At 40.9% G+C, this 22967-nt stretch overlaps 1 protein-coding gene across 1 annotated transcript in view; it reads right to left on the reverse strand.

Annotated features, from left to right (window-relative positions):
• LOC138467255 (uncharacterized) overlaps positions 1-22967 on the reverse strand; it is a 1232016-nt gene that overhangs the window by 761424 nt on the left and 447625 nt on the right. Inside the window, exons 17-20 of the mRNA XM_069607273.1 lie at positions 22131-22262; positions 19984-20115; positions 17809-17940; positions 15949-16080 (exon numbers count right to left, since the gene is read on the reverse strand). Of these exons, the coding sequence (XP_069463374.1) occupies positions 15949-16080; positions 17809-17940; positions 19984-20115; positions 22131-22262 (528 nt within the window). The remainder of the gene's footprint in view (positions 1-15948; positions 16081-17808; positions 17941-19983; positions 20116-22130; positions 22263-22967) is intronic.

Here is a 22967-nt window from a genome sequence, read left to right on the forward strand (position 1 = left end):
TATAGGGGCAAAAAGCTCCTTGTGTTGCAGAATAATGTCGGGGGGTAGGACATTTTCCGCGCATGATGTAGGTTTCATAAGATCAAGCAATTTTAGTAATTCTAGTTCCATTATTGGCGTAAACATAAACGTTTCCTGACTCTGTTTCTTTTTATACTCATAGGTGCTATCGTCCTTTTCTTGTCTGGCTGAAATGATGTTTTGCCTGGCTTTGGCTATTTTTGCTATAAATGCATTTTGAACAGTGTTACTGTCTTCCTTGGATGGGGCTAATGATGGTGTGAGAATTGTTGGTTTTTCCACACTCTTTAAAATTTTAAAGAGTTTACTTGTTTTGTTGTCTGCTGACTCAATTTCCTTGTTAAAGTGGTCGGCTTTAGCTAGTTTAATTTTTTCTTTGTATTTCTTATTAGCTGCTTTCCACAATTCTTTATTTTCAGTGGTTTTATCTTTGAGCCATTTCCTCTCAAGGACTCGTTTCTCTATTTTAATTGCCTCTATGTCTGAGTTGAATCATTTCTTATGATTACTGTTTTTTCTGATGAGCTTAGTTTTGAGGGGTGCGATCTCATCTACGAGTAGTTGTATTTGAGCATTTCCTCACAGCTATCTTGCTCCTGAAAGGTGGTAAGTATTTTATCTATACATGGTCGGATGTGGTCTATGGTGATTTTTTAAAAATTTCTACTGGTGACCTTCGAATGGGGATTGTCATTGGTGCATGATACCTGTAGTTCAATATTTAGGGTGATCAAGTAATGATCACTCCATATGCATGGCTCTGTCTTGCAACTAGAGAATTTAAGGTTATTAGCTATGATCCAATCCAACTGATTACCTTGTGGAGTTGTTGGGGCCTCATTTATAATGCTAAAATCCATATTTGTTAATTGTTTCTCTAGAAAAATGGCTTCCTTATCCTTTTTGTTTCCACGCTAAAGATTAATGTCCCCCACCACCAGGTTGGATACATTGGTGGATTTAAGCATGGCTAGTTGGGAACATAGTTCATTGTTGAAATCTGAACTCAGTGCGGGGGGTCTATATATGACTATTATATTAAGGCAGTTATGTGGGGTGAAAGTAAGTTTCATGTGAATTGTTTCACATCCTTCACAGCTAAAGGAGGCCTTAAACAATTTGAGCGTCTCTTTTGCTATGATAGCAACTCCACCACCTACTGCTCTCTCTCTGTTAACGTTATATATGATATATCCGGATGGGACCGCAACTTCACATGTGGGGCCAATGGGATCTTTTAACCAAGTTTCGGTCACGCAACATATGTCCAGATTTTGTTCCAGAATTAGATCATTTATGTTGTGTGCATGTTTTACCAGCGATCGAGTGTTAAGGAAGCCTATCTTTAATGTGGAATGTACTTTGGTGGGTGTTTGGATGCTCTGATGTATCTCGTGTGTCTCAGGTATACTACTGACCCTGTCCTGCGTGTGCAAGGTGCTTGTAATTTGGTTGGTCATAGTGACGAGTAAACACAAGAGAATCCAATAACGAGAAAAGTCTTACCTTTAATATGAGTTGAAAAGGGATTAGCAGAGCGGAGCTCTCCCGGAGCTAAACCGGAGTAAACCGGCTTGGACGCGCCGGCGCTGGACGCGCCTGACTTCGTAAAAAATAGCAGAAAGAACTACAAGAGTTCTGGGAGTTGTAGTTTTTTAGACAACTAACACTCCTGCAGCAAGCAAGGCACACGAAGCGGCTCACTAGCACTACAAATTCACATATAACTTTCCTGATCTGGTTAACAATGGAATCTAGCAAGGAATCTGTATTTAAAACAAATTAAAACAGTTCTGCAATAAAAACTATAAAACTCCGTATATGAGCCTAATAAAGCAGGCGGGCAGACATGAGTCACAACTTCCGCTTAAATGAAGAAATTGGTGTGTCTTTACCTGTCTTTGCCTGCCGGTTTTTAAGAAGCTATCCTGGCATTAAGGCAGAGGTCATTGGTGGCACACCACTCCTGGATAGCAGACAGACAGTCAGAGATGAGGGAAGTAGAGGAGGAGGCCGAGGGTAGCCTGAGGATGAGCTGGGTGTCAATGCATAGCACTGAAAGTTGGGGCAGAGAGCGGCAATGCGGTGGGCAAGGAGTGCCAGGTATTGGTTGAACAGCCAGGGAGAGAGGTTAGACCCCTGGGGAACACCACAGGTAGAGAAAAAGATAGCAGAAAGGAAGGACCCAAGTTGGACCTGGGAAGGTCGGTCGGAGAGGAGAGAAGCCCGCCACGCCAGTGCCTGATCAGTGATATCCAAGGTTATCACAGAGACGGTTGAGCAGGATGGCATGGTTGACAGTGTCAAAGGAAGAAGAGAGATCAAGCAGGATGAGGATGCCAGGGGTGTTAGAGTCAAGGTTGGAGAGCAGGTCTTCACGGATGTTCAGGAGATCAGTACCCGTGCTTCTGGCAGCTCTGAAGCCAGACTGATGGTCATGAAGACAACCAAGAGGACTTCGGCCAAAGGTCTCTCCTTTTTAAAATCATACATTGCCCTTATATTACTTGTAACTTCCTCCTTAAACGGCCGAAGTTTAGGGCAGGACCACCACATGTGTTGCCAATCTCTGGTTCCCCCACAGTTTCTCCAGCACGTGTCGGGAATAGACAGGGTCATCTTATGTAAACGTGTATGAGTGAGGTGCCATTGGTGTTTGTCCCCAGGGTCCCCAGGGTTTGAGGTCAAAAACCTTTCAAATGGTGTAAGTGTACGCTGTGTTGCTGCTCTATTCCAAGGGGCCATCAGAATGTAGACCCAATTCTTCTTTGCAATGATTGAAGGGTTTGTGTTCTTCCCCTTGGAACATATCACAGATTTTCGTGCAGCCCGTGGTTTTCCAGTGTAAAAAGGAATGGTCCTGTAAGCCCGGAGTGAATTGTGGGTTTCCAAAAATAGGGGTAAATGTAAAGGAACATTTTGTGATGTGGTGTTGACGAACTGCCTGATCCCATGTGTCCTCCACTACTTTGGTGATCTCACTACAATGAATATTAGGAGGTCTGTCTGCTATAGTTAACCAAAGCTTTTCTCCCATTCTAGGGCCTACAAACGCATTTTTAATTTGCCCCCACCTCTTGTCTGTGTCCCCCTTGAACCAGTCTATTATGGCGCATAGCTACACAGCGTGAAGATATGTTCGGCGGAAGCATTAACGTTTTTATTGCGATCCTGGGGGATTTGCTTTTGCATATAAAATTGGACACCATCTTATGTAAGGTGTGGATGAAAGCAGCCGGAATAGAGATCGGGAGGGCTTGGCATGAATAGCAAAACCGAGGCAAAATTACAATTTTAATAGTTTTGATTCTCCCTAGCCACGAAACCCACAGAGGGATCCACACCTGCAATTGTTTTTGGATATGTGCTAACAGGGGCTGGAAGTTCGTTGTGTATAGTTCCCCAAGTTTACGTATGATGGTCACCCCCAATACTTATATGCTTTTGAGGACCCATCATAGCTGTGTCGCTTCTTTAGCTCTAATTACCTTGTGTTGTTTGACCGACACATTTTTTATCTTTAGACCTGCAACCTGGTCGAACCTTTCCAATTCGTGGAGAGCCGCGGGGAGTGAGTTAACAGGTCTGTAACCGTGAGGAGCATGTCATCCGCATAAGCCATTAGTTTATGCGTATCTTCCTTTAAACGCCCTTTTTTGGCGCATTTGTGACAAAAGTGGCTCTAAATGTAATGCGTACAGGAGAGGAGAGAGGAGGCAGCTCTTTTTTTGTGCCCCTTTGTAGTGGGACCGGGAGGGATAATTGACCATTTATCAACAATCTGGCAGAAGGGCTGGCGTAATTGGCCTGTATCATAGCAATACATTTGGGGCCAAATCCCATTGATTTCAGTGTATTAACGAGAAAGGACCATTCAACACAGTCAAATGCCTTCTCTGCGTCTAGCAATACAAGCACAGCAGCGTCCCCTTTTTTGCCTACTTTTTCCAGCAATTGACACACCCTCCTAAGGTTACCATGCATTTGGCAATTTGTTTATAAACCCTGTTTGATCGGGATGGACTAATGCGGGCATTAGACATTCCAAACAGTTGGCCTGAATTTTAGTGTAGATCTTCGCGTCTAAGTTCATAAGCGCTATCAGGCGATATGATCCACATTTTACTTTGTCTTTCCCTTGTTTGGGGAGGAGGATTATTTTAGCTTCTTCCATAGCAGCCGTCATTTTGCCAGAGTTGGCGAATGAATTAAAGAGGTCAGCAAGTTTGGATGCAACAGTCATACAGAACATTTTATAAAAGGAGGCAGGGTATCCATCCGGACCCGGTGATTTGTTCATTGGACGGTTCATATTAAGTATAGTACCTCCTCTCGAGTGATATCTGCTTCAAGTTTTTCTCTGTGCAGGGTGGATATACTATTTAGTTCAGTAGCTTCTACATATTTGTGCTGGAGTGGTTGGTCTGACTCGTACAGGGCTGAATAAAAGGCCTGAAACTGTGCGACGATGTGTTCTGTTGTCGTCACCCTTGACCAGTCGGATCCTCTACCCCAGGATTATTTGGTCTGTGTTTCTCTGTTTTAATTGTCTCAGAAATAATGTATCAGCTTTGTTAGCCTTAATATAGAATTTCTGCTTTAAATATATCAGGTTCTTCTCGGCTTGTTTTGCGTGCAACATATCTAATTTACACTTTTGCGTTCCTATATAACATTGGGAGTCGTGGACTGGAGTCCATCTCCATCTGTTTCATGGTATTTCTGACTTTATTTTCAAGATCAAATTCTATTTTTTGTCTGAGTTTCCCCCTGTATGCTTCAGCTACTAAAGTCTCCCCCCTTACTGTTGCTTTAAATGCATCCCAGAGCATAGCGTTCCCTGGTTCCGTGCTGGTGTTAAGAGAGAAGTAGTCTATTATTTTAAGCTCTATGTCACTGCAAAAGTTTTGATCAACTAATAGCGCAGTCATGAATTTCCAGTTCCATAATTTGGGCCGAGATCCAGGGAAAGCAAGATCAATGCTAATTGGGGCATTATCTGAGATGGTTATAGTGTGGGTGTGTATATTTGATATAATACCTATAAGGTTAGCCGAGGGCCAGGTGTAGTCAATTTGAGAGAAAGATTTTTGGATGTGGGAGTAATGGGTGAATGCAACTTCACCCCCCCGCAGGGTTGTCCATACATCTCGGAGTGCCAATTTTTCAAATTTTTCATGAAGGGCTTGTTAAGCTGGAGGTTGGGCGTATTTGGTTTTTGAGCTTCTATCCCGGGAGAGGTTCCAAGCAATATTAAAATCCCCCAGCAGTATCTTCTTGCCTTCACTGAAGTGTTCTAGTTTCGTGAGGACCATTTTAAAAAACCCTTGTTGGCTTGAGTTTGAGGCGTAAATGGAAGCTATTGTCAGGGTAAGTGAACTTAATTGGCAAAGTAAAAAGACGTATTGGCCCTCCTTATTGTACTTCTGTCTTTAGTATCATCACCTGGATACCTACTTTGAACGCTAGGAGTACCCCAGTTATTTTCCCCTTGGCATTGGATTGTATGATCTTAGGGTATTGTCGAATGTTTAACCTGTGTCGATCCTGAAGTCTGAAATGCGTTTCCTGAAGTGCAACCAGGTCGAGTTGATGTGATGTGTGGAAAGGAGACATTCCAATTTCCTTCTTTTGAAGGGGCAGTTTAGGCCCCTAATGTTGAGTGTCAGGCACTGGAATGTAGTTGTCTTGTGTAGTGTTCATATCCAGGGATATCCTGCGAATTGGAGCTGATGTAGCCCCTTGCGAGTTGCCCTCCAACCCCGTGTACTGCCCAACTTCCCTTAACATTTACCAAACCCTTACCCGCTGCATCCCCCCAAGCCCACCACCAAGAACACAAATCGGAACAGAAATCCCCCCCTCTCCCTCCCTGGTGTAGGCCACCTTTGCTAAACCTTCCACGGACACAGTCCTCGGAGGCAACCTATTAATAAAACCAGGTAAAAAAAAAGTGCAGGGTATCCTAAAACCCTGTTCCCTTACTTATTGGTGGATTCCAAGACGAGCTCTAACCGTACCCCAGTTTCATTATGTAGAGTAAATTTAGTTTGGCGAAAGACCCATCATCAGCCGATTCTTCATTTTTCAGGAGTGTCTTTAACAGTCGGGGTGAAATGGCTCCGTGATCCAGAGAATCTTTCTCGGTTTTCCTGCAAATGCGTTCTTTAGTTGTCTGTTCGCAAGTCTAGGTCCCCTTAGGGTGTAGTCTCGGGTGGCCACTTGGCCAGGCTGTGCATCCAATGCAGGTTGCATGATTTGGCCCCACTCTTCTTTTGATGTCAATCAGTGTTGTTTGCTCTCCCAGTTAAAGAGGAGACCCTTTTTAGTTTGCAAATGCTCCAGCAGACTGTTCATCTCCCTTCTGTTCTGCAACATCAGCTGCGACAAGTCTTGAAATAATTGAATTTCATTGCCATTGAGAGTGATTGGGGCTGCCCTTCTTGCCGCCCTCAAGATGTGTTCTTTTTGCGGGTAGCATGCTAGTGCGGCAAGGATGTATCTGGGGCAGGCGCCTGAGTCTTAGTGTATTGGGCCCACCCTGTGGATCCTTTCGATTGGGATGTCCACCGCCCCTTCTGCGTTCAAGAGGTCTTTGAAGATAGTCAACACTTCGTTTTTTAAGTCTACGTAATGCATTGATTCCAGGATATTTCTAATGCAGATGTTGGACCTCCACAACCTGTTCTCGAGGTCTTCATACTGCACCCCTATATTATGTGTTGTCCCGGCCAGATGTTTTAGCAGCTTGTCCGATTTTGTTGAGTTGAGGGCCAGGTCTTGAATCTTGAAGTCCTTTTTCATTAATGTTAACTCTATCCTTGAGAGAGGAGATGCCCTTCCTCATTACTGCTAATTCATCCTTAAATTCGCTAGTGAAGGTATTGAATTGTACCTGCTGGGAGGTGGCAAGCCTATCCTGGAACTCCCGAAAGCATTGTTCCATATCTTCTTTAGAAGTAGCCATGAGGTTGTCCGAAATATTCGACTTGTCACTAGCTGAGTCTTGAATGCTATCTGAGCAAATGTGAGCCCCCTCCGATCTAGACCAGCACTCTTGTATAGGGTTTACCTTAAGTGGCTGACAGTTGTAACGGCTTCCCTTCTGATTTTCTCTCTTTTTGTTCCTAGCATTGGTCGCTATCTACGCAGGGGGGACGACTCTTCCCCTGTCTTTCAGCTCCCCTAAACCCAGAAAAGCCAGAGGCTGGGATTAAGCTTCTTCTTGGGAGTGTATCTCCAAAGGTTCTGGGGGGCTTTCTGTGGTATCTCCACCCAGATGTACTGGGTGATTTGCACCGTTTGCCCCAAAATACTGGCGCCGAAGGGCCCACCTTTCCCCATAGAGCAGGACCTGGGAGGTCCAGGCGTGACCACAAGGAAGAGGATATATTTTCCCACTATCGTGTTGTTGGATGCTGGTAATCAAGGAGGAAAATGGCCTAATGTGCCCATATGGCCCCTGCTGCTCACTCTACAATTTTGGGGCCCGGGATCCTCACCAGCTGCATTTACCATGCCTGTGCCCCATGACTTGCTGTCTGATCCTGAGAAGACTCCAGTGGGTGAAGAGAAGCGGACCCTGGCATCCCCGGCTGACCCGAGCCTGATGCGAAATGTCAACAAATGCACCTGGAAAAGGGGGATGGGTGGCCGAGGCCGGTGTTGAGTCGCAGTTAAAAGGAGTCTTGGTGCATGCTCTGCATCAGATGGAGGAGTCCCTGATCACCCCCTGACTGCCTTTGGCTAGCAGGATTGTGCACAGGGACCCTCCAAGTGCTCCTCTTCTTCTCTCCCCATGTAATTAAATATGTGTAATAATAAGGGAGGGGATTGCTGCTCACTGTGTGTTCAGCAGCAGAGGTCGCTGTACTTGTGCCCCCACACTGGATGCCCCAACCGGCAGGTGCCCTAGTGAGGGGAGGAGAACAGACTCAGTCATCCCCGGCCTTGTCTGCACCTGAGACAACCTTCCACTTCTTCTCCGGGATACGAGGAAGCAGGAGGCTAGGGTCTCAGTATCATCGAGGAGTAGAAAGCTTCTTACTGGCCGATGTTTCCCTCACATCCTCTGACCATGCAGAAGAGGCAAGCCTGATTCCTCCGGGCCCGTCACCGACGCTAGGCCCTGTAGGTGAATGCTCTGCTCCCTGCGCACCCTAAGGACCAGAAAACCAGTTCACGTGTGACCACCAGGTGTTGCAAGGTCCCTGCTTGTCTATTTTCTGCCTCCACCAAACCGAAATGTGGGTTCTGTGTGGTCAGAGCTCGATGAGCCGCGACTCTGCTCACCGGCGGCCATTTTAGAATCCTAAAGTACTTATTTTAACTGATAGTTTTCTATGTGTAACTTTTTAAAAGCATATATTGAGGTGATATAGCCTGAGGCAGTGTAGACCCTGTCGGTACTGGCCCACTGCCCAAGTTAAGGGCTCGCGGGCTACATAGCCATTGTTAGGTAAGATTTGCGCAGAACTAGTAAATCTTCCTTTCCTGGTTCAACCCCAGAACTTTTTGCTTTATTAGTGGGATATTTTTCAATAATACCTCAGTGAGTGGGAACCTTTTTCCACACTCACCTAATCTTTAACTCTTTTTATGGGTGTCATTTTTAAGACTCTCCATAGTGTCTTTATAAAGTTATCATCTTTAACAACTTATTGGCAATAAGGGCCTGTTATTGCTGGGGTGCCCTAGGGGCTCCCCTTTTAACTTTCTTGTGCTAACCTTGAGTGAACTACAGTTCCCAAGGGTAGAAAGGATCTTTGGATACCTTTTACATTTTATTTAGTGAAACCAGCACCCCCCACCTTATGTGGAGTCCTGGGGAGATACAATGTATCCCCTTTCACACTAAAACTATAACAATTCTGTTACAGTGACAATCTTACATTCAATGGCTGGTGGCAGTGATGATACCTTGTATTAATTTGGTGCACCTTTACCGCGGGCTGTGTGCACAGCTGCAGCTAAGGGACCTAAGGGTGTCCATTTTTACCAAAATGGCCCTGGTCTTCTTTTTGCCATTTTAGTGTTTCTTGTCATTTCTTGTTCCTTCCCCCGACATCCAGGGTGGGAAATTCCTTTGTGTGATTTGTGTCTTCGGTGGGAGTCCCACCCAGGCTCCATCTGTCTGTGAGAGCAGGAAGTGAGGGAAGAGTCCAAAACTCCCCAGCCCTTTGTCTTACGCCTTGCTTGAATGGGGACAAATCCCAGTGGGGCGTTCTGTCCTGATAGGACAACCAGACCATCCCTTCTTGTAAAATGTGGGGAGAGAATGCAGAGGTTGTGCTGTAATTCCTGATAAATACTGCAAACCTGGAAGCTGAAGATATGTCGACTATTGGAACTTAAATCCGAAGAGGATGACGAAGGAAAAGAGGCAGAAACAATTTCCAGCGACCAGCGAGCCTGCTGTGTAACCGGAGCCTGCTGTAGCCCTTCTTTCCAATCAACCTGGGGACTCCAAAAACCACGACCCAGAGTTTAGTGCAACCCACTAGACTCAAGTAGTCCTGCATTTTGAGCCATCCCACGCCTTGATGCGACCTTGCTTTGTTGCAATACCCCAATACCCTGGGACCGCAAGCCATCGTGCAGTGCATAGTTTTCTGACTTCTGAATCTTGCTGAAACTTCGTGGGTGGATCTACCGAAACAAGAATCTTGTCCGAAAAGTCCCCTTGGCAGAGTGCTGGACCTTTAAAATGATGGGAATTCAACCGCGATTTTCTGTCTTCTTCTGTGCATCTTGAAAAGGTGCCAAATCCGCAGAACCGCATTCAGCCACAAGGGAAACCTTGCCTATAGCCTTCTTCATTGATCCCTGCTGCAAAATCCCTTCTGAGGTCTTGTTTTCAGTCTCCACGACAAGGAATCCATTTACCGGGTATTTGGCTGCAGACCCTGAAGTCTCCTGCTGCAAAAGCGTCTTTAATGCTGAGGTACTGTGTTGGCTGGGGTATGTACTTGCCTTAAGCCTGTTAGGATTTCTGTGCAGTTAAGTGGTGTTTTCTGTGATTGGGAGGTCCCTCGTCCAGTGCACCTAGTACCACTGCTAGAATCCTTCTACAGTGTCTTCTGTGACGTCCCTGGACCCTCTTCTAACTCTAAAGTGAAATACTTACCTGTTTGCCCAGTTTTCCTAAGGAACTCTGACTTTTACTAGTAAAGAACCTTTTCTGACACTGCCTGTTGGTCACTAGTCCTAGTGACCCCCCTTCTGCCACTGAGAACATTCCTGCTCCAAGAATAAGGGAAAGACTGTCAAGGGATTCGGATTTCTGCCAATAAAACAATATAAGCATTTTAAAAGTGACTTACTTGTAAAGAGTTGGTTGGTAACTGTAATTCTAAGAGTGAACAGTTACAAACGTTCTTACTGATCTTGAATGTGTGATGCACTATTCTTAAAATTATGGATAACCTCTTTTCTTCCCAAGCCACTGTTTTGCCAGTCTAATAGAAAGTAGATGTGAAGGTATTTTACTCTCCTGTGATTAGGATGTACCTCTTCCCAAAAGTAAAGTGTTGGTATCACCAGATTAGTACCTTGAGGATAATTGTATGAGTGTCCCCCAACTGGGTCTTGCTTCCCCTGACTTGCTGCTAGTCTGTCCTTAATAAGTCTGCATTAGGTTGTTGCCTACCTAGAATAACTATTCAGTAAAGTGTAACATTGGGTTTTACTTTCCCCTTCATTGTGAGGTTAAACAAAGAATGTGGGTTTTACTTACCTTGTGTTAGCTGTGTGCCATCCAAAATAAGTTAAAAGAGTTACTGCTTACCTCAATCTGGGGTTCCCTGATTTCAAAAGCACCTGTAATTGTATATTACATCCTTAGGTTTTGCTTACCTAGTATAACTGTGTATTATGACAAAAGTAGTTATAGGTTTTTACTGCACTAGAATAAGTGTTTCACTATTCACCAAAAGTATACTGTCCAGTTGACTGATTAAGTGATTTGTGCTAAGAATCATTATACAACTGGAAGGGTCTACTGCCCTTGCATTAATGAATGTAATTGTAAAAAGTAACCATTGGTTTTTACTCCCCAAGAATAGGCTTGTCCTATACTGAATGTGTATGAAAAGGTTTTGACTTTCCTAGAACTACTGTTAGGTACTTCAAATAAGGTCTATACTTGGGTCTGTGTACTTTCAAGTATAGTGTTGTGTTTTTATACTGTGATTTCATATAATGTTTTAGTGCTTACTTACCCCTAGATTTATCTGGGCCTATTTGTATTTAAATAAATCCTTTATTTGTACATACATAGTGTTTCAGTGTTTCTTTGGATCATTTGTATGACAATTTCACTTGTACTGATTCTACAGCCCTCTCTCCCTCCTAAGATAAGCCTGGCTGCTCTGTCTACGCTACCATGAACTCAGGTGGTACAGCCTTATACTAAGAGTGGAGTCTTGTACTGCCTCAGTTGAATGGTTTTACTAAGCCCTCAGTTGGACTTCAGAAAAACTGTCCTAACAGCCATTAGCACTCATGATGTCATCAACATGGAAAACTGCCTTATATTGCACGGCGTAGGGCCACAGCATAAGATTTCTTTTTTTCACTTTAACCGAAACACACCTTTAACACCCACGTGTGAGGTACGCGGGTGCTAATTGGTGAGGGAGTCGCCGGGACGGGGCGCAGGCCAGAAGCACTCAGGCTGCTCAGAACACAGGCTTATACCAGTGAACACAGACCACGCTCCGAGCTTCCTGATTGGCTAGCACCCCCGTCCAGAGTGCTCTTTTTCAGTATATCAGTGTTGACTATTTTCTAGAGCTATGCATGTAGACTAATTGTACCTCTGTGTCAACCTTCTACCCCTACCTGAGAGTTAAACTGTATCGCTCTGACTGCGTTACCTACTCATAGAGAGGCTCAGCTTCTCTTTCTTGTCAAGTGTATTAGCCATCCCCCTAGGATTAGTCCTTGTAGCATCCTTACAAAGCGTGGTACAAAAACTGTCTCAACAGCTGGCATTTTACTTGGTACTACATTATTGCAGCTGAACCACTCCTTCATCTCAGTGGGTTAACACAAGAGCACATCAAAGACAAAATGCCTCTGCAAACACAAAAATAGTGGGTCACAAATTAATGTTGAAGAGGCAGCTGAAAGCATAAACCAGCATTCCACAAATGATTAACACCGGGGAAAAAGCAATTGTGCTTAAAATCAGGGGTGCCTGCCACTGAACTGCTACGAGAAGAAAATGGGCGCATACATCGATCAAGAAGAGTTACTGCCCACTCGCATCTGTACACAGGCTCAAATAATGGCTTTCATTAGCCTAAGATGGGTCGAAACAAAAGAAATAACCACTGAAACAGCAACATATGTGCAATGTTGTTTAACTTGCGATCAGATGTTACTTATAATAAAACTGAAAACCAAAAGAAAAGAAGGGTAATTTCCAAACTTCACTTACCAACTCTGGAGGTTCATTTTCAAGAAAACTGATTGAATTCTGATTAAAGAAGGGGTTTTTGTAATTTGTCGGTTCCCAGTAAATGTTGGCACGTGGATTGGAGGACAGAGCACTGCAAATAAAGTCATCTTCTTGAAGATGCAAAAAGTTACCTAACTAAGACAATGTTCGCCCTTTTGTTTTGAAAATACCCTCTGCATTGGTATGATTGCTACAAACACTGTACTGAATCCCCTTTCTGTCAATGCCACATTTGTGAGAGCTGAACTTAAATAAGAGCAATGTATTTTGGGATTTTGCAACTGAAAAGGGGCTATTTAGAGAAAAGATGTTTCAAACTGTAACACTACAAACAGGTTTTATGAGCAAGATGTGGGCAATGGGTGTCCCTCAGTGTGGGGATCTCTGCTGATTACCAGGATGCATTCTCTGCTCCTGAAGTATAATGATTGTATTTGTTGATTACGTACTGTGTCCTATCCTTCCAACTCACATGAAGCAATGCACAGGAGACAGGTTTATGGTTTAATTGTTTTTGAGTTACAAATGAAAAACAGAAGTGCTAGACGAGTGCCTAGAAGCACAGCACCATAGCTGGTTCAAGGGATCCGAACTCAACTATTGTGATCAGGCCACACAAAGCAGCTGAAAAACAAGAGTGTTTTATGTTTCTGCTTGCAAGATTGTTTCGAAAATCTCTAAAAAGCTTCAAGGTCAAACTGAATTGTTTGCCAAAATGACAAAACATAGACTCATAAAAGCGGAAGCATGTGTGACAGATGCCAATCAATCCACCAAAGGAGATTTAAAGGTTGGCTGTGCCAGCAGGACACTACAAGTCCTTCTGCAAATTAAATATAATAATAGCCATTCCGAAGTAATCCATAGATAGGTGATATAATTAGTGATATACATGTGGTGGTTAGGTAAGAAAAATGCAGGTTGTTTTGAGTGTGTAAGACTCTGAAAAGCTCTCTCTGTTAGGACCAGAACTAAAGGTCTGATAAGTGCAGTTGTGTCATGAAAAAGGTTGTATCCTGTAAAAATATATTTATTTAGGAATATTGCAATGAATTTTTCATGTTTCTGCTGATTGAATAGCCATGGTTGCAATAATTAGCGTTTTTCACAAATAACATACCAATGCAGTGTTTGTTTTCACGGGAGAATAAGGTTTATAAATATATCCATTTCAAGCCACAAATGTTTTTCCTTTGTGTGTGAAGTCACCAATCCATCTGCATGAGACATGGAACGATGTTTTCCAAAGTATCAAAAATCTTGATTTTCTCCTTTGTGAAAAACATTCAAAACAATGTTCATCCCATCTCTCTTGGCTGGTAGGTACTTGTTGATGGAAGTACAGACTTTCCCCCCCAGTTGTTAATAGTGGGATTAGTTGCATTAGTCAACCAGAATGTACATAGGTGGGACTCATTAATATTACATAATTGACTCAATAGGAATCCTCAGAAAATAATTATGTTTAGAGGCCCTTTTGTCGGCTTCAATGTCTAATGTGCGGTTGTCCTTTTGCTACATAGTGATCAAGCAAATAGTAAAAGTCATGCAGTAACCTTTTCGCAAAACATACACATCTTCAATGTTCTTTAACTTGTTATTTGTCATTTATAAGAAAACTGAAAACCAAAAGAAAAGAATCATAATTCTGAAACTTTATATACCAACTGTGGAGTCTCATTTTCAATAAAAGGGATTGAATTCGGCATTCATTCGGGTAGTCTATGCTTTGTCAGTTCTCAGAAAAAAGTTGGCAACTCTTTTGGGGGACCATTCTGGTCTTCCAGAAGCAGTGGTCTGTAAAGGAGTGAACGGTTTATCATCACAACATGCAAACCTGAACAGCACTGCAAACCAAATGGTCTTCTTGGAGATGCAATAAGTTACCTAACCAAGTCACTTTTTGCACCAATATCAGTATGTTTGTTTTAAAAGGACTTAACCCGCCTCTATAGTCAGTAAAAAAGTAATCTATACCACATTTCTGTAACTGCCAGATTAGTAAGTACTGTCTTAAATGAGACAGACTTATTTCTGCTACTGAAGACTGGAAAGGAGATGTTTCAAAATTAGCACTACAAAGATGTGTTGGGAGCAAGATGTAGGCAATAGCTGTCCCTCAGTGTGAGGAGTCTGTCAGCATTTCTAACATACCTTTCGTGCTCATGATGATAAAAACAAAACTACTGTGGCCTGGTTTTCCCGTTCATATCAAAGAAGGCACATACACACGAAAGGGTTAAGTTATGAGACAAGTTTATGGATTGTTTTTGACTTACAAATGACAAACAGTAGTTCTTTAAAAGTGCCTAGAAATCACAGCACTGAGCTGGGTCGGGGGATCTATTACTCAGCAATTGTGATCAGGCCACACAAAGCAGTTGAAAAACAGGATTGTTGTATGATTCAGCTTGCAAGATTGTTTAGAAAATCTCTAAAAGCGTCAAGGGCAAACTGAATTGTTTGCCAACAGGAGAGAATTAAACATCGACTCATATAAGAGGAAGCGCTTATGACAAATGCTAGTCAAGACAAGATACCCCTAAGTACTCGAGGGAAAGAGTGATGCTGGTGGAATAAGTGAACGCTGTGTCAATACAAACAGTTCATTTTTATTTGGCTACTAAGGCACTGTAAAGGTTATGCGTGCAGCAGGACAATACAAGACCTTCTGCATGTTAAATATAATACTACTCTTTCTGAAGTAACCAATATGTAGATGATGGAATTAGTGACTGCACGTGTTACTTGGGTGAGAGAAATTAAGGTTGCTTTAAGACTGTACGACACTGAAAAGCTATTCCTCTGAGGGCCCAGAATAAAGGTCTTTTAAGCGCATTTATGTCAAGAAAAAGGCTATATCCTGTAAAAATATGCTTTAAAAACGCATTGTAATGAAGCTTTCATTTTGCTATTAATTGTATAATCGAGGTTGCAATAATTAGTGTTTTTCCACATATAAGTTACGAATAGTGTATTTGTCTTGAGGGGAGTACAAAGTTAATAAATATATCCATTTAAAACCGCATATGTTGTGCCTTTGTGTGAAATCAGAAGTCTGCCTGTATGTGACATGGAACAATTTTTTCTAAACATTCAAAACTCTTTTCATCCCCTCTATCCTGATTGGTCAGCACTTGTTGATGGAAGAATAGACTTTCTTGCCAGTTGTGAATAGTGGGCTCAGTTGCATTAGGTTACCTGAATGAGGATAAGTGGGTCTCGTTAACATTGCATATTTGGCTCAATAAGTATCCTCGGAAAATAATGATTTTAGAGGCCCTTTTCTGTTTTCATTTCCAATATCCTGTTGTTTTTTGCTACACTGTGATCATGCAAATGGTACAAATCAGACAGCAGTGTGTTCACAAAATGTAGACATTATGAATGTTGTTTAAATTGTAACTTGTTTGCAAGAAATCTGAATACCAAATGAATAAATGGAATTCCAAAGCTTCACTTACCAACTGTGGAGGCTCATTTTCAATTAAAGGGATTGAACTCTGCTTAATTGTGGGTAGGTTTTGCGTGATCAGATCCCAGAAAAATTTGGCATCTCTTTTGGAGGACAATTCGGGTCTTCCAGAAGCAGTACTCTGTAAAGAAGTGAACAGTTTATCATCACAGCATGCAAACTGACATAGCACTGCTAACCAAAGAGTCTTTTTGGAAATGCAAAAAGTTACCAAGCCAAGACCATTTCTACACCAACAGCACTACTTTTTTTTTTTAAAGTACGCAACATGCTAGAATGGTCAGCAACACTCCCCCCCATTTCTGTAAAAGCCACAATTGTGAGAGGTAAACTTAAATGAGAGCAATTTATTTTTGGAACTGGAAACAGGAAATTGATTTTTAAAGAGGAGATATTTCAAAATGTAACACTACGAATATGTGTTAAGAGCAAGATGCAGGCAGTAGCTGCCCTCAATGCAATGGTCTCTGGCCATTCAAAAGATGCCTTTCGTCTTCAAGATGATAAAGACAGTCCTTGATTTTGGTGATTAAATACTGTGGCCTAGCTGCCCCACTCATAGCATACAATGGGCATGTACCGAAAAGGGTTAGGTCATGAGGCATGTTAATGGTTTTTATGGTTTCATTGTTTTTGAGTTCCAATTGACAAGCAGAAGTTCTTTAAAAGTATCAAGAAATTATGGTACCCCAGCTGGACCATCGGATTTGATAGTACCGACTGTGATCAGACTACACACTCAGCTGCAGAACAAGATTAATTTCAGCTTGCAACATTTTGTAGCAAATCCCTTAACACTTCAAGGACAAACTGAAGTGTTTACCAAACGGAATTGTTTGGCAGAAAGAGAGAATGAAACATAGACTCATATAAGAGTAGGCGCTTATGACAAATGCCAGTCAAGACAAGATACCCCTAAGTACTTCAGGGAAAGAGAGATGGTGGTGGAATAAGTGAACACTGTGTCAATACAAACAGTTCATATTGATTTGGCTACGAAGGTACTAAAAGGAATGTAAAGGTTAGCTGTGCAGCAGGACAATACAAGACCTTCTGCATGTGAAATATAAGACTACTCATTCTGAAGTAACCACATGTAGATGATGTAATTAGTGACTGCACGTGTTACTTGGGTGAGAGAAATTAAGGTTGTTTTGAGACTGTAAGACACTGAAAAGCTATTCCTCTGAGGGCCCAGACTAAAGGTCTTTTACAAGCATTTCTGACAGGAAAAAGGCTCTATCCTGTTAAAATATGTTTTAAAAATGTATTGTAAGGAATCTTTCACTTTGACATTAATTGCATCACCGAGGTTGCAATAATTAGTGTTTTTTCCACATATAAGGTACAAATAGTGTATTTTTCTTGAGGGGAGTACAAAGTTAATAAATATATCCATTTAAAACCGCATATGTTTTGCCTTTGTGTGAAATCAGCAGTCTGCCTGTATGAGACATGGAACGATTTTGTGTAAACATTCAAAACTCTTTTCGTCCCCTCTCTCCTGGTTAGTCAGCACTTGTTGATGGAAGAATAGACTTTCTTGGCAGTTGTGAATAGTGGGGTCAGTTGCATTAGGTTACCTGAATGAGGATAAGTGGGTCTCGTTAACATTGCATATTTGGCTCAATAAAGTATCCTCGGAAAATAATGATTTTAGAGGCCCTTTTCTGTTTCCATTTCCAATATCCTGTTGTTTTTTGCTACACTGTGATCATGCAAATGGTACAAATCATACAGCAGTAGTGTTCACAAAATGTAGACATTATGAATGTTGTTTAAATTGTAACTTGTTTGCAAGAAATCTGAACACCAAATGAAAAGAATGGAATTCCGAAGCTTGACTTACCAACTGTGGAGGCTCATTTTCAATGAAAGGGATTAAATTCTGCTTAATTGTGGGTAGGTTTTGCTTGATCAGATCCCAGAAAAATGTGGCATCTGTTTTGGAGGACAATTCGGGTCTTCCAGAAGCAGTACTCTGTAAAGAAGTGAACAGTTTATCATCACAGCATGCAAACTGACATAGCACTGCTAACCAAAGTGTCTTTTTGGAAATGCAAAAAGTTACCAAGCCAAGACAATTTCTGCACCAACAGCACTACTTTTTTTTTAAAGTACGCAACATACTAGAATGGTCAGCAACACTCCACCCCATTTCTGTAAAAGCCACAATTGTGAGAGCTAAACTTAAATGAGAGCAATTTAATTTTGGAACTGGAGACAGGAAATTGATTTTTAGAGAGGAGATGTTTCAAAATGTAACACTACGAATATGTGTTAGGAGCAAGATGCAGGAAATAGCTGACCTCAATGCAATGGTCTCCGGCCATTCAAAAGATGCCTTTCATGTTCAAGATGATAAAAAACGTTCTTGATTTTGGTAATTAAATACTGCGGCCTATCTGCCCCACTCATATCATGCAATGTGCATGCACAGAAAAGGGGTACGCCGTGAGGCATGTTTATGGTGTTTATGGTTTCATTGTTTTTGAGTTCCAAATGACAAACAGAAGTTCTTTAAAAGTACCAAGAAATCATGGTACGCAGATGGACCATCAGATTTGATAGTACCTACTGTGATCAGACTACACCACGCCGCTGTGTAACAAGATTAATTTCAACTTGCAAATTTTGTAGCAAATCCCTTAAGACTTCAAGGAAGAACATAATTATTTGCCAAACGGAATTGTTTGCCAAAAAGAGAGAATAAAACATAGACTCATATAAGAGGAGGTGCTTATGGCAAATGCCAAACAAGACAAGATACTCCTAAGTACTCGAGGGAAAGAGTGATGGTGGTGGGATAACTGAACGCTGTGTCAATACAATACTAACAGTTCATATTGATTTGGCTACTAAGGCACCAAAAGAAATGTAAATGTTAGTCGTGCAGCAGGACAATACAAGTCCTTCTAGATTTGAAATAAAATACTACTCAATTTGAAGTAACCAATAGGTAGATAATGTAATTAGTGACTGTACGTGTTACTTAGGTGACAACAATTAAGGTTGTTTTGAGACTGTAAGACACTGAAAAGCTATTCCTCTTAGGGCACAGACTAAAGGTCTTTTAAGCGCATTTCTGTCAAGAAAAAGGCTGTATCCTGTAAAAATATGTTTTAAAAATGCATTGTAATGAAGCTTTCATTTTGCTATTAATTGGATAATCGACGTTGCAATACTTAGTGTTTTTTCCACATATATGGTACGAATGGTCTGTTTGTCTTGAGGGGAGTACAAAGTTAATAAATATATACATTTCAAACCACATATGTTTTGCCTGTGTGTGAAATCAGCAGTCTGCCTGTATGTGACATGGTGTATAGTGATATTTTCGAAACCCATATTTTCGAATGCCATTTTCTCGACACCAAATGTGCTGAAAAAAAACTTTTTTTAATGTTTTTTTTAATTTTATTTTTGAAATGGGGGTTCCCCTCAGCCCCCCGTTTTTTCACTTTTTTTAACTAATGAAACCAACAAATATATATAAAATAAAAAAAAACATTTGAAAAAAAAAAATCGCCATTTTGTTTTTGTAAAAATGGCATTTCGTAAACATGTTTTCGAAATATTAACTGGATACCATGTGACATGGAACGATTTATTCTAAAGTTTCAAAACTCTACATATATTCTTTTGTGTATAACATTCTTAGATCTTTTCGTCCCCTCTCTCCTGGCTGGTCAGCACTTGTTGATGGAAGGATAGACTTTCTTGCCAGTTGTGAATAGTGGGGTCAGTTGCATTAGGTTACCTGAATGAGGATAAGTGGGTCTTGTTAACATTATATAATTTGCTCAATAAGTATCCTCGGAAAATAATGATTTTAGAGGCACTTTTCTATTTCAATTTCCAATATCCTGTTGTCTTTTGCTACACTGTGATCATGCAAATGGTACAAATCAGACAGTAGTGTGTTCAATAAATGTAGACATTATGAATGTTGTTTAAATTGTAACTTGTTTGCAAGAAATCTGAATACCAAATGAAAAGAATTGAATGCCAAAGCTCCACATACCAACTGTGGAGGCTCATTTTCAACGAAAGGGATTGAATTCTGCTTAATTGTGGGTAGGTGTTGCTTGATCAGATCCCAGAAAAATGTGTCATCTCTTTTGGAGGACAATTCGGGTCTTCCAGAAGCAGTACTCTGTAAAGAAGTAAACTTTATCGACACAACATACAAACTGACATAGCACGGCTAACCAAAGAATCTTTTTGGAAATACAAAAAGTTAACAAGCCAAGACAATTTCTGCAACAACAACACTACTTTTGTTTTGAAAGTACGCAACATGCTAGAATGGTCAGCAACACTCCACCCCATTTCTGTAAAAGCCACAATTGTGAGAGCTAAACTTAAATGAGAGCAATTTATTTTTGGAACTGGAGACAGGAAATTGATTTTTAGACAGGAGATGTTTCAAAATGTAACACTACGAATATTTGTTAGGAGCAAGATGCAGGAAATAGCTGCCCTCAATGCAATGGTCTCCGGCCATTCAAAAGATGCCTTTCGTGTTCAAGATGATAAAAAACGTTCTTGATTTTGGTAATTAAATACTGTGGCCTATCTGCCCCACTCATATCATGCAATGTGCATGCACAGAAAAGGGGTACGCCGTGAGGCATGTTTATGGTGTTTATGGTTTCATTGTTTTCGAGTTCAAAATGACAAACAGAAGTTCTTTAAAAGTACCAAGAAATCAAGGTACCGCAGATGGACCATCAGATTTGATAGTACCTACTGTGATCAGACTACACCACGCCGCTGTGTAACAAGATTCATTTCAGCTTGCAAATTTTGTAGCAAATCCCTTAAGACTTCAAGGAAGAACATTATTATTTGCCAAACGGAATTGTTTTCCAAAAAGAGAGAATAAAACTTAGACTCATATAAGAGGAGGTGCTTATGACAAATGCCAAACAAGAAAAGATACTCCTAAGTACTCGAGGGAAAGAGTGATGGTGGTGGGATAACTGAACGCTGTGTCAATACAATACTAACAGTTCATATTGATTTGGCTACTAAGGCACCAAAAGAAATGTAAATGTTAGTCGTGCAGCAGGACAATACAAGTCCTTCTAGATTTGAAATAAAATACTACTCAATTTGAAGTAACCAATAGGTAGATGATGTAATTAGTGACTGTACGTGTTACTTAGGTGACAACAATTAAGGTTGTTTTGAGACTGTAAGACACTGAAAAGCTATTCCTTTTAGGGCACAGACTAAAGGTCTTTTAAGCGCATTTCTGTCAAGAAAAAGGCTGTATCCTGTAAAAATATGTTTTAAAAATGCATTGTAATGAAGCTTTCATTTTGCTATTAATTGGATAATCGAGGTTGCAATACTTAGTGTTTTTTCCACATATGTGGTACGAATGGTCTGTTTGTCTTGAGGGGAGTACAAAGTTAATAAATATATACATTTCAAACCACATATGTTTTGCTTGTTTGTGAAATCAGCAGTCTGCCTGTATGTGACATGGTTTATAGTGATATTTTCGAAACCCATATTTTCGAATGCCATTTTCTCGACACCAAATGTGCTGAAAAAGACTTTTTTTTAATGTTTTTTTTAAATTTTATTTTTGAAATGGGGGGTTCCCCTCAGCCCCCCGTTTTTTCACTTTTTTTTACTAATGAAACCAAAAAAAATATATAAAATAAAAAAAAATTTAAAAAAAAAAAATCGCCATTTTGTTTTTGGAAAAATGTCATTTTGTACCATGTGACATGGAACGATTTATTCTAAAGTTTCAAAAATCTACATATATTCTTTTGTGTATAACATTCTTAGATCTTTTCGTCCCCTCTCTCCTGGCTGGTCAGCACTTGTTAATGGAAGAATAGACTTTCTTGCCAGTTGTGAATAGTGGGGTCAGTTGCATTAGGTTACCTGAATGAGGATAAGTGGGTCTCGTTAACATTATATAATTTGCTCAATAAGTATCCTCGGAAAATAATGCTTTTAGAGGTACTTTTCTATTTAAATTTCCAATATCCTGTTGTCTTTTGCTACACTGTGATCATGCAAATGTTACAAATCAGACAGTAGTGTGTTAAAAAAATGTAGACATTATGAATGTTGTTTAAATTGTAACTTGTTTGCAAGAAATCTGAGTACCAAATGAAAAGAATTGAATGCCAAAGCTTCACATACCAACTGTGGAGGCTCATTTTCAATGAAAGGGATTGAATTCTGCTTAATTGTGGGTAGGTGTTGCTTGATCAGATCCCAGAAAAATGTGTCATCTCTTTTGGAGGACAATTCGGGTCTTCCAGAAGCAGTACTCTGTAAAGAAGTAAACTTTATCGACACAACATGCAAACTGACATAGCACTGCTAACCAAAGAATCTTTTTGGAAATACAAAAAGTTACCAAGCCAAGACAATTTCTGCACCAAAACACTACTTTTGTTTTGAAAGTACGCAACATGCTAGATTGGTCAGCAACACTCCACCCCATTTCTGTAAAAGCCACAATTGTGAGAGCTAAACTTAAATGAGAGCAATTTATTTTTGGAACTGGAGACAGGAAATTGATTTGTATAGAGGAGATGTTTCAAAATGTAACACTACGAATATGTGTTCAGAGCAAGATGCAGGCAATAGCTGCCCTCAATTCAATGGTCTCTGGCCATTCAAAAGATGCCTTTAGTCTTCAAGATGATAAAGAAAGTCCTTGATTTTGGTGATTAAATACTGTGGCCTAGCGGCCCCACTCATATCCTACAATGTGCATGCACAGAAAAGGGTTAGCTCATGAGGCATGTTAATGGTGTTTATGGTTTCATTGTTTTTGAGTTCCAAGTGACAAACAGAAGTTCTTTAAAATTATCAAGAAATTATGGGACAACAGCTGGACCATCTGATTTGATAGTACCTACTGTGATCAGACTACACACGCAGCTGCAGAACAAGATTAATTTCAGCTTGCAACATTTTGTAGCAAATCCCTTAACACTTCAAGGACAAACTGAATTGTTTGCCAAACGG

Source organism: Ambystoma mexicanum, chromosome 4q (genome assembly GCF_040938575.1).
Source record: "Ambystoma mexicanum isolate Mex_15411 chromosome 4q, UKY_AmexF1_1, whole genome shotgun sequence".
NCBI lineage: Eukaryota > Metazoa > Chordata > Amphibia > Caudata > Ambystomatidae > Ambystoma > Ambystoma mexicanum.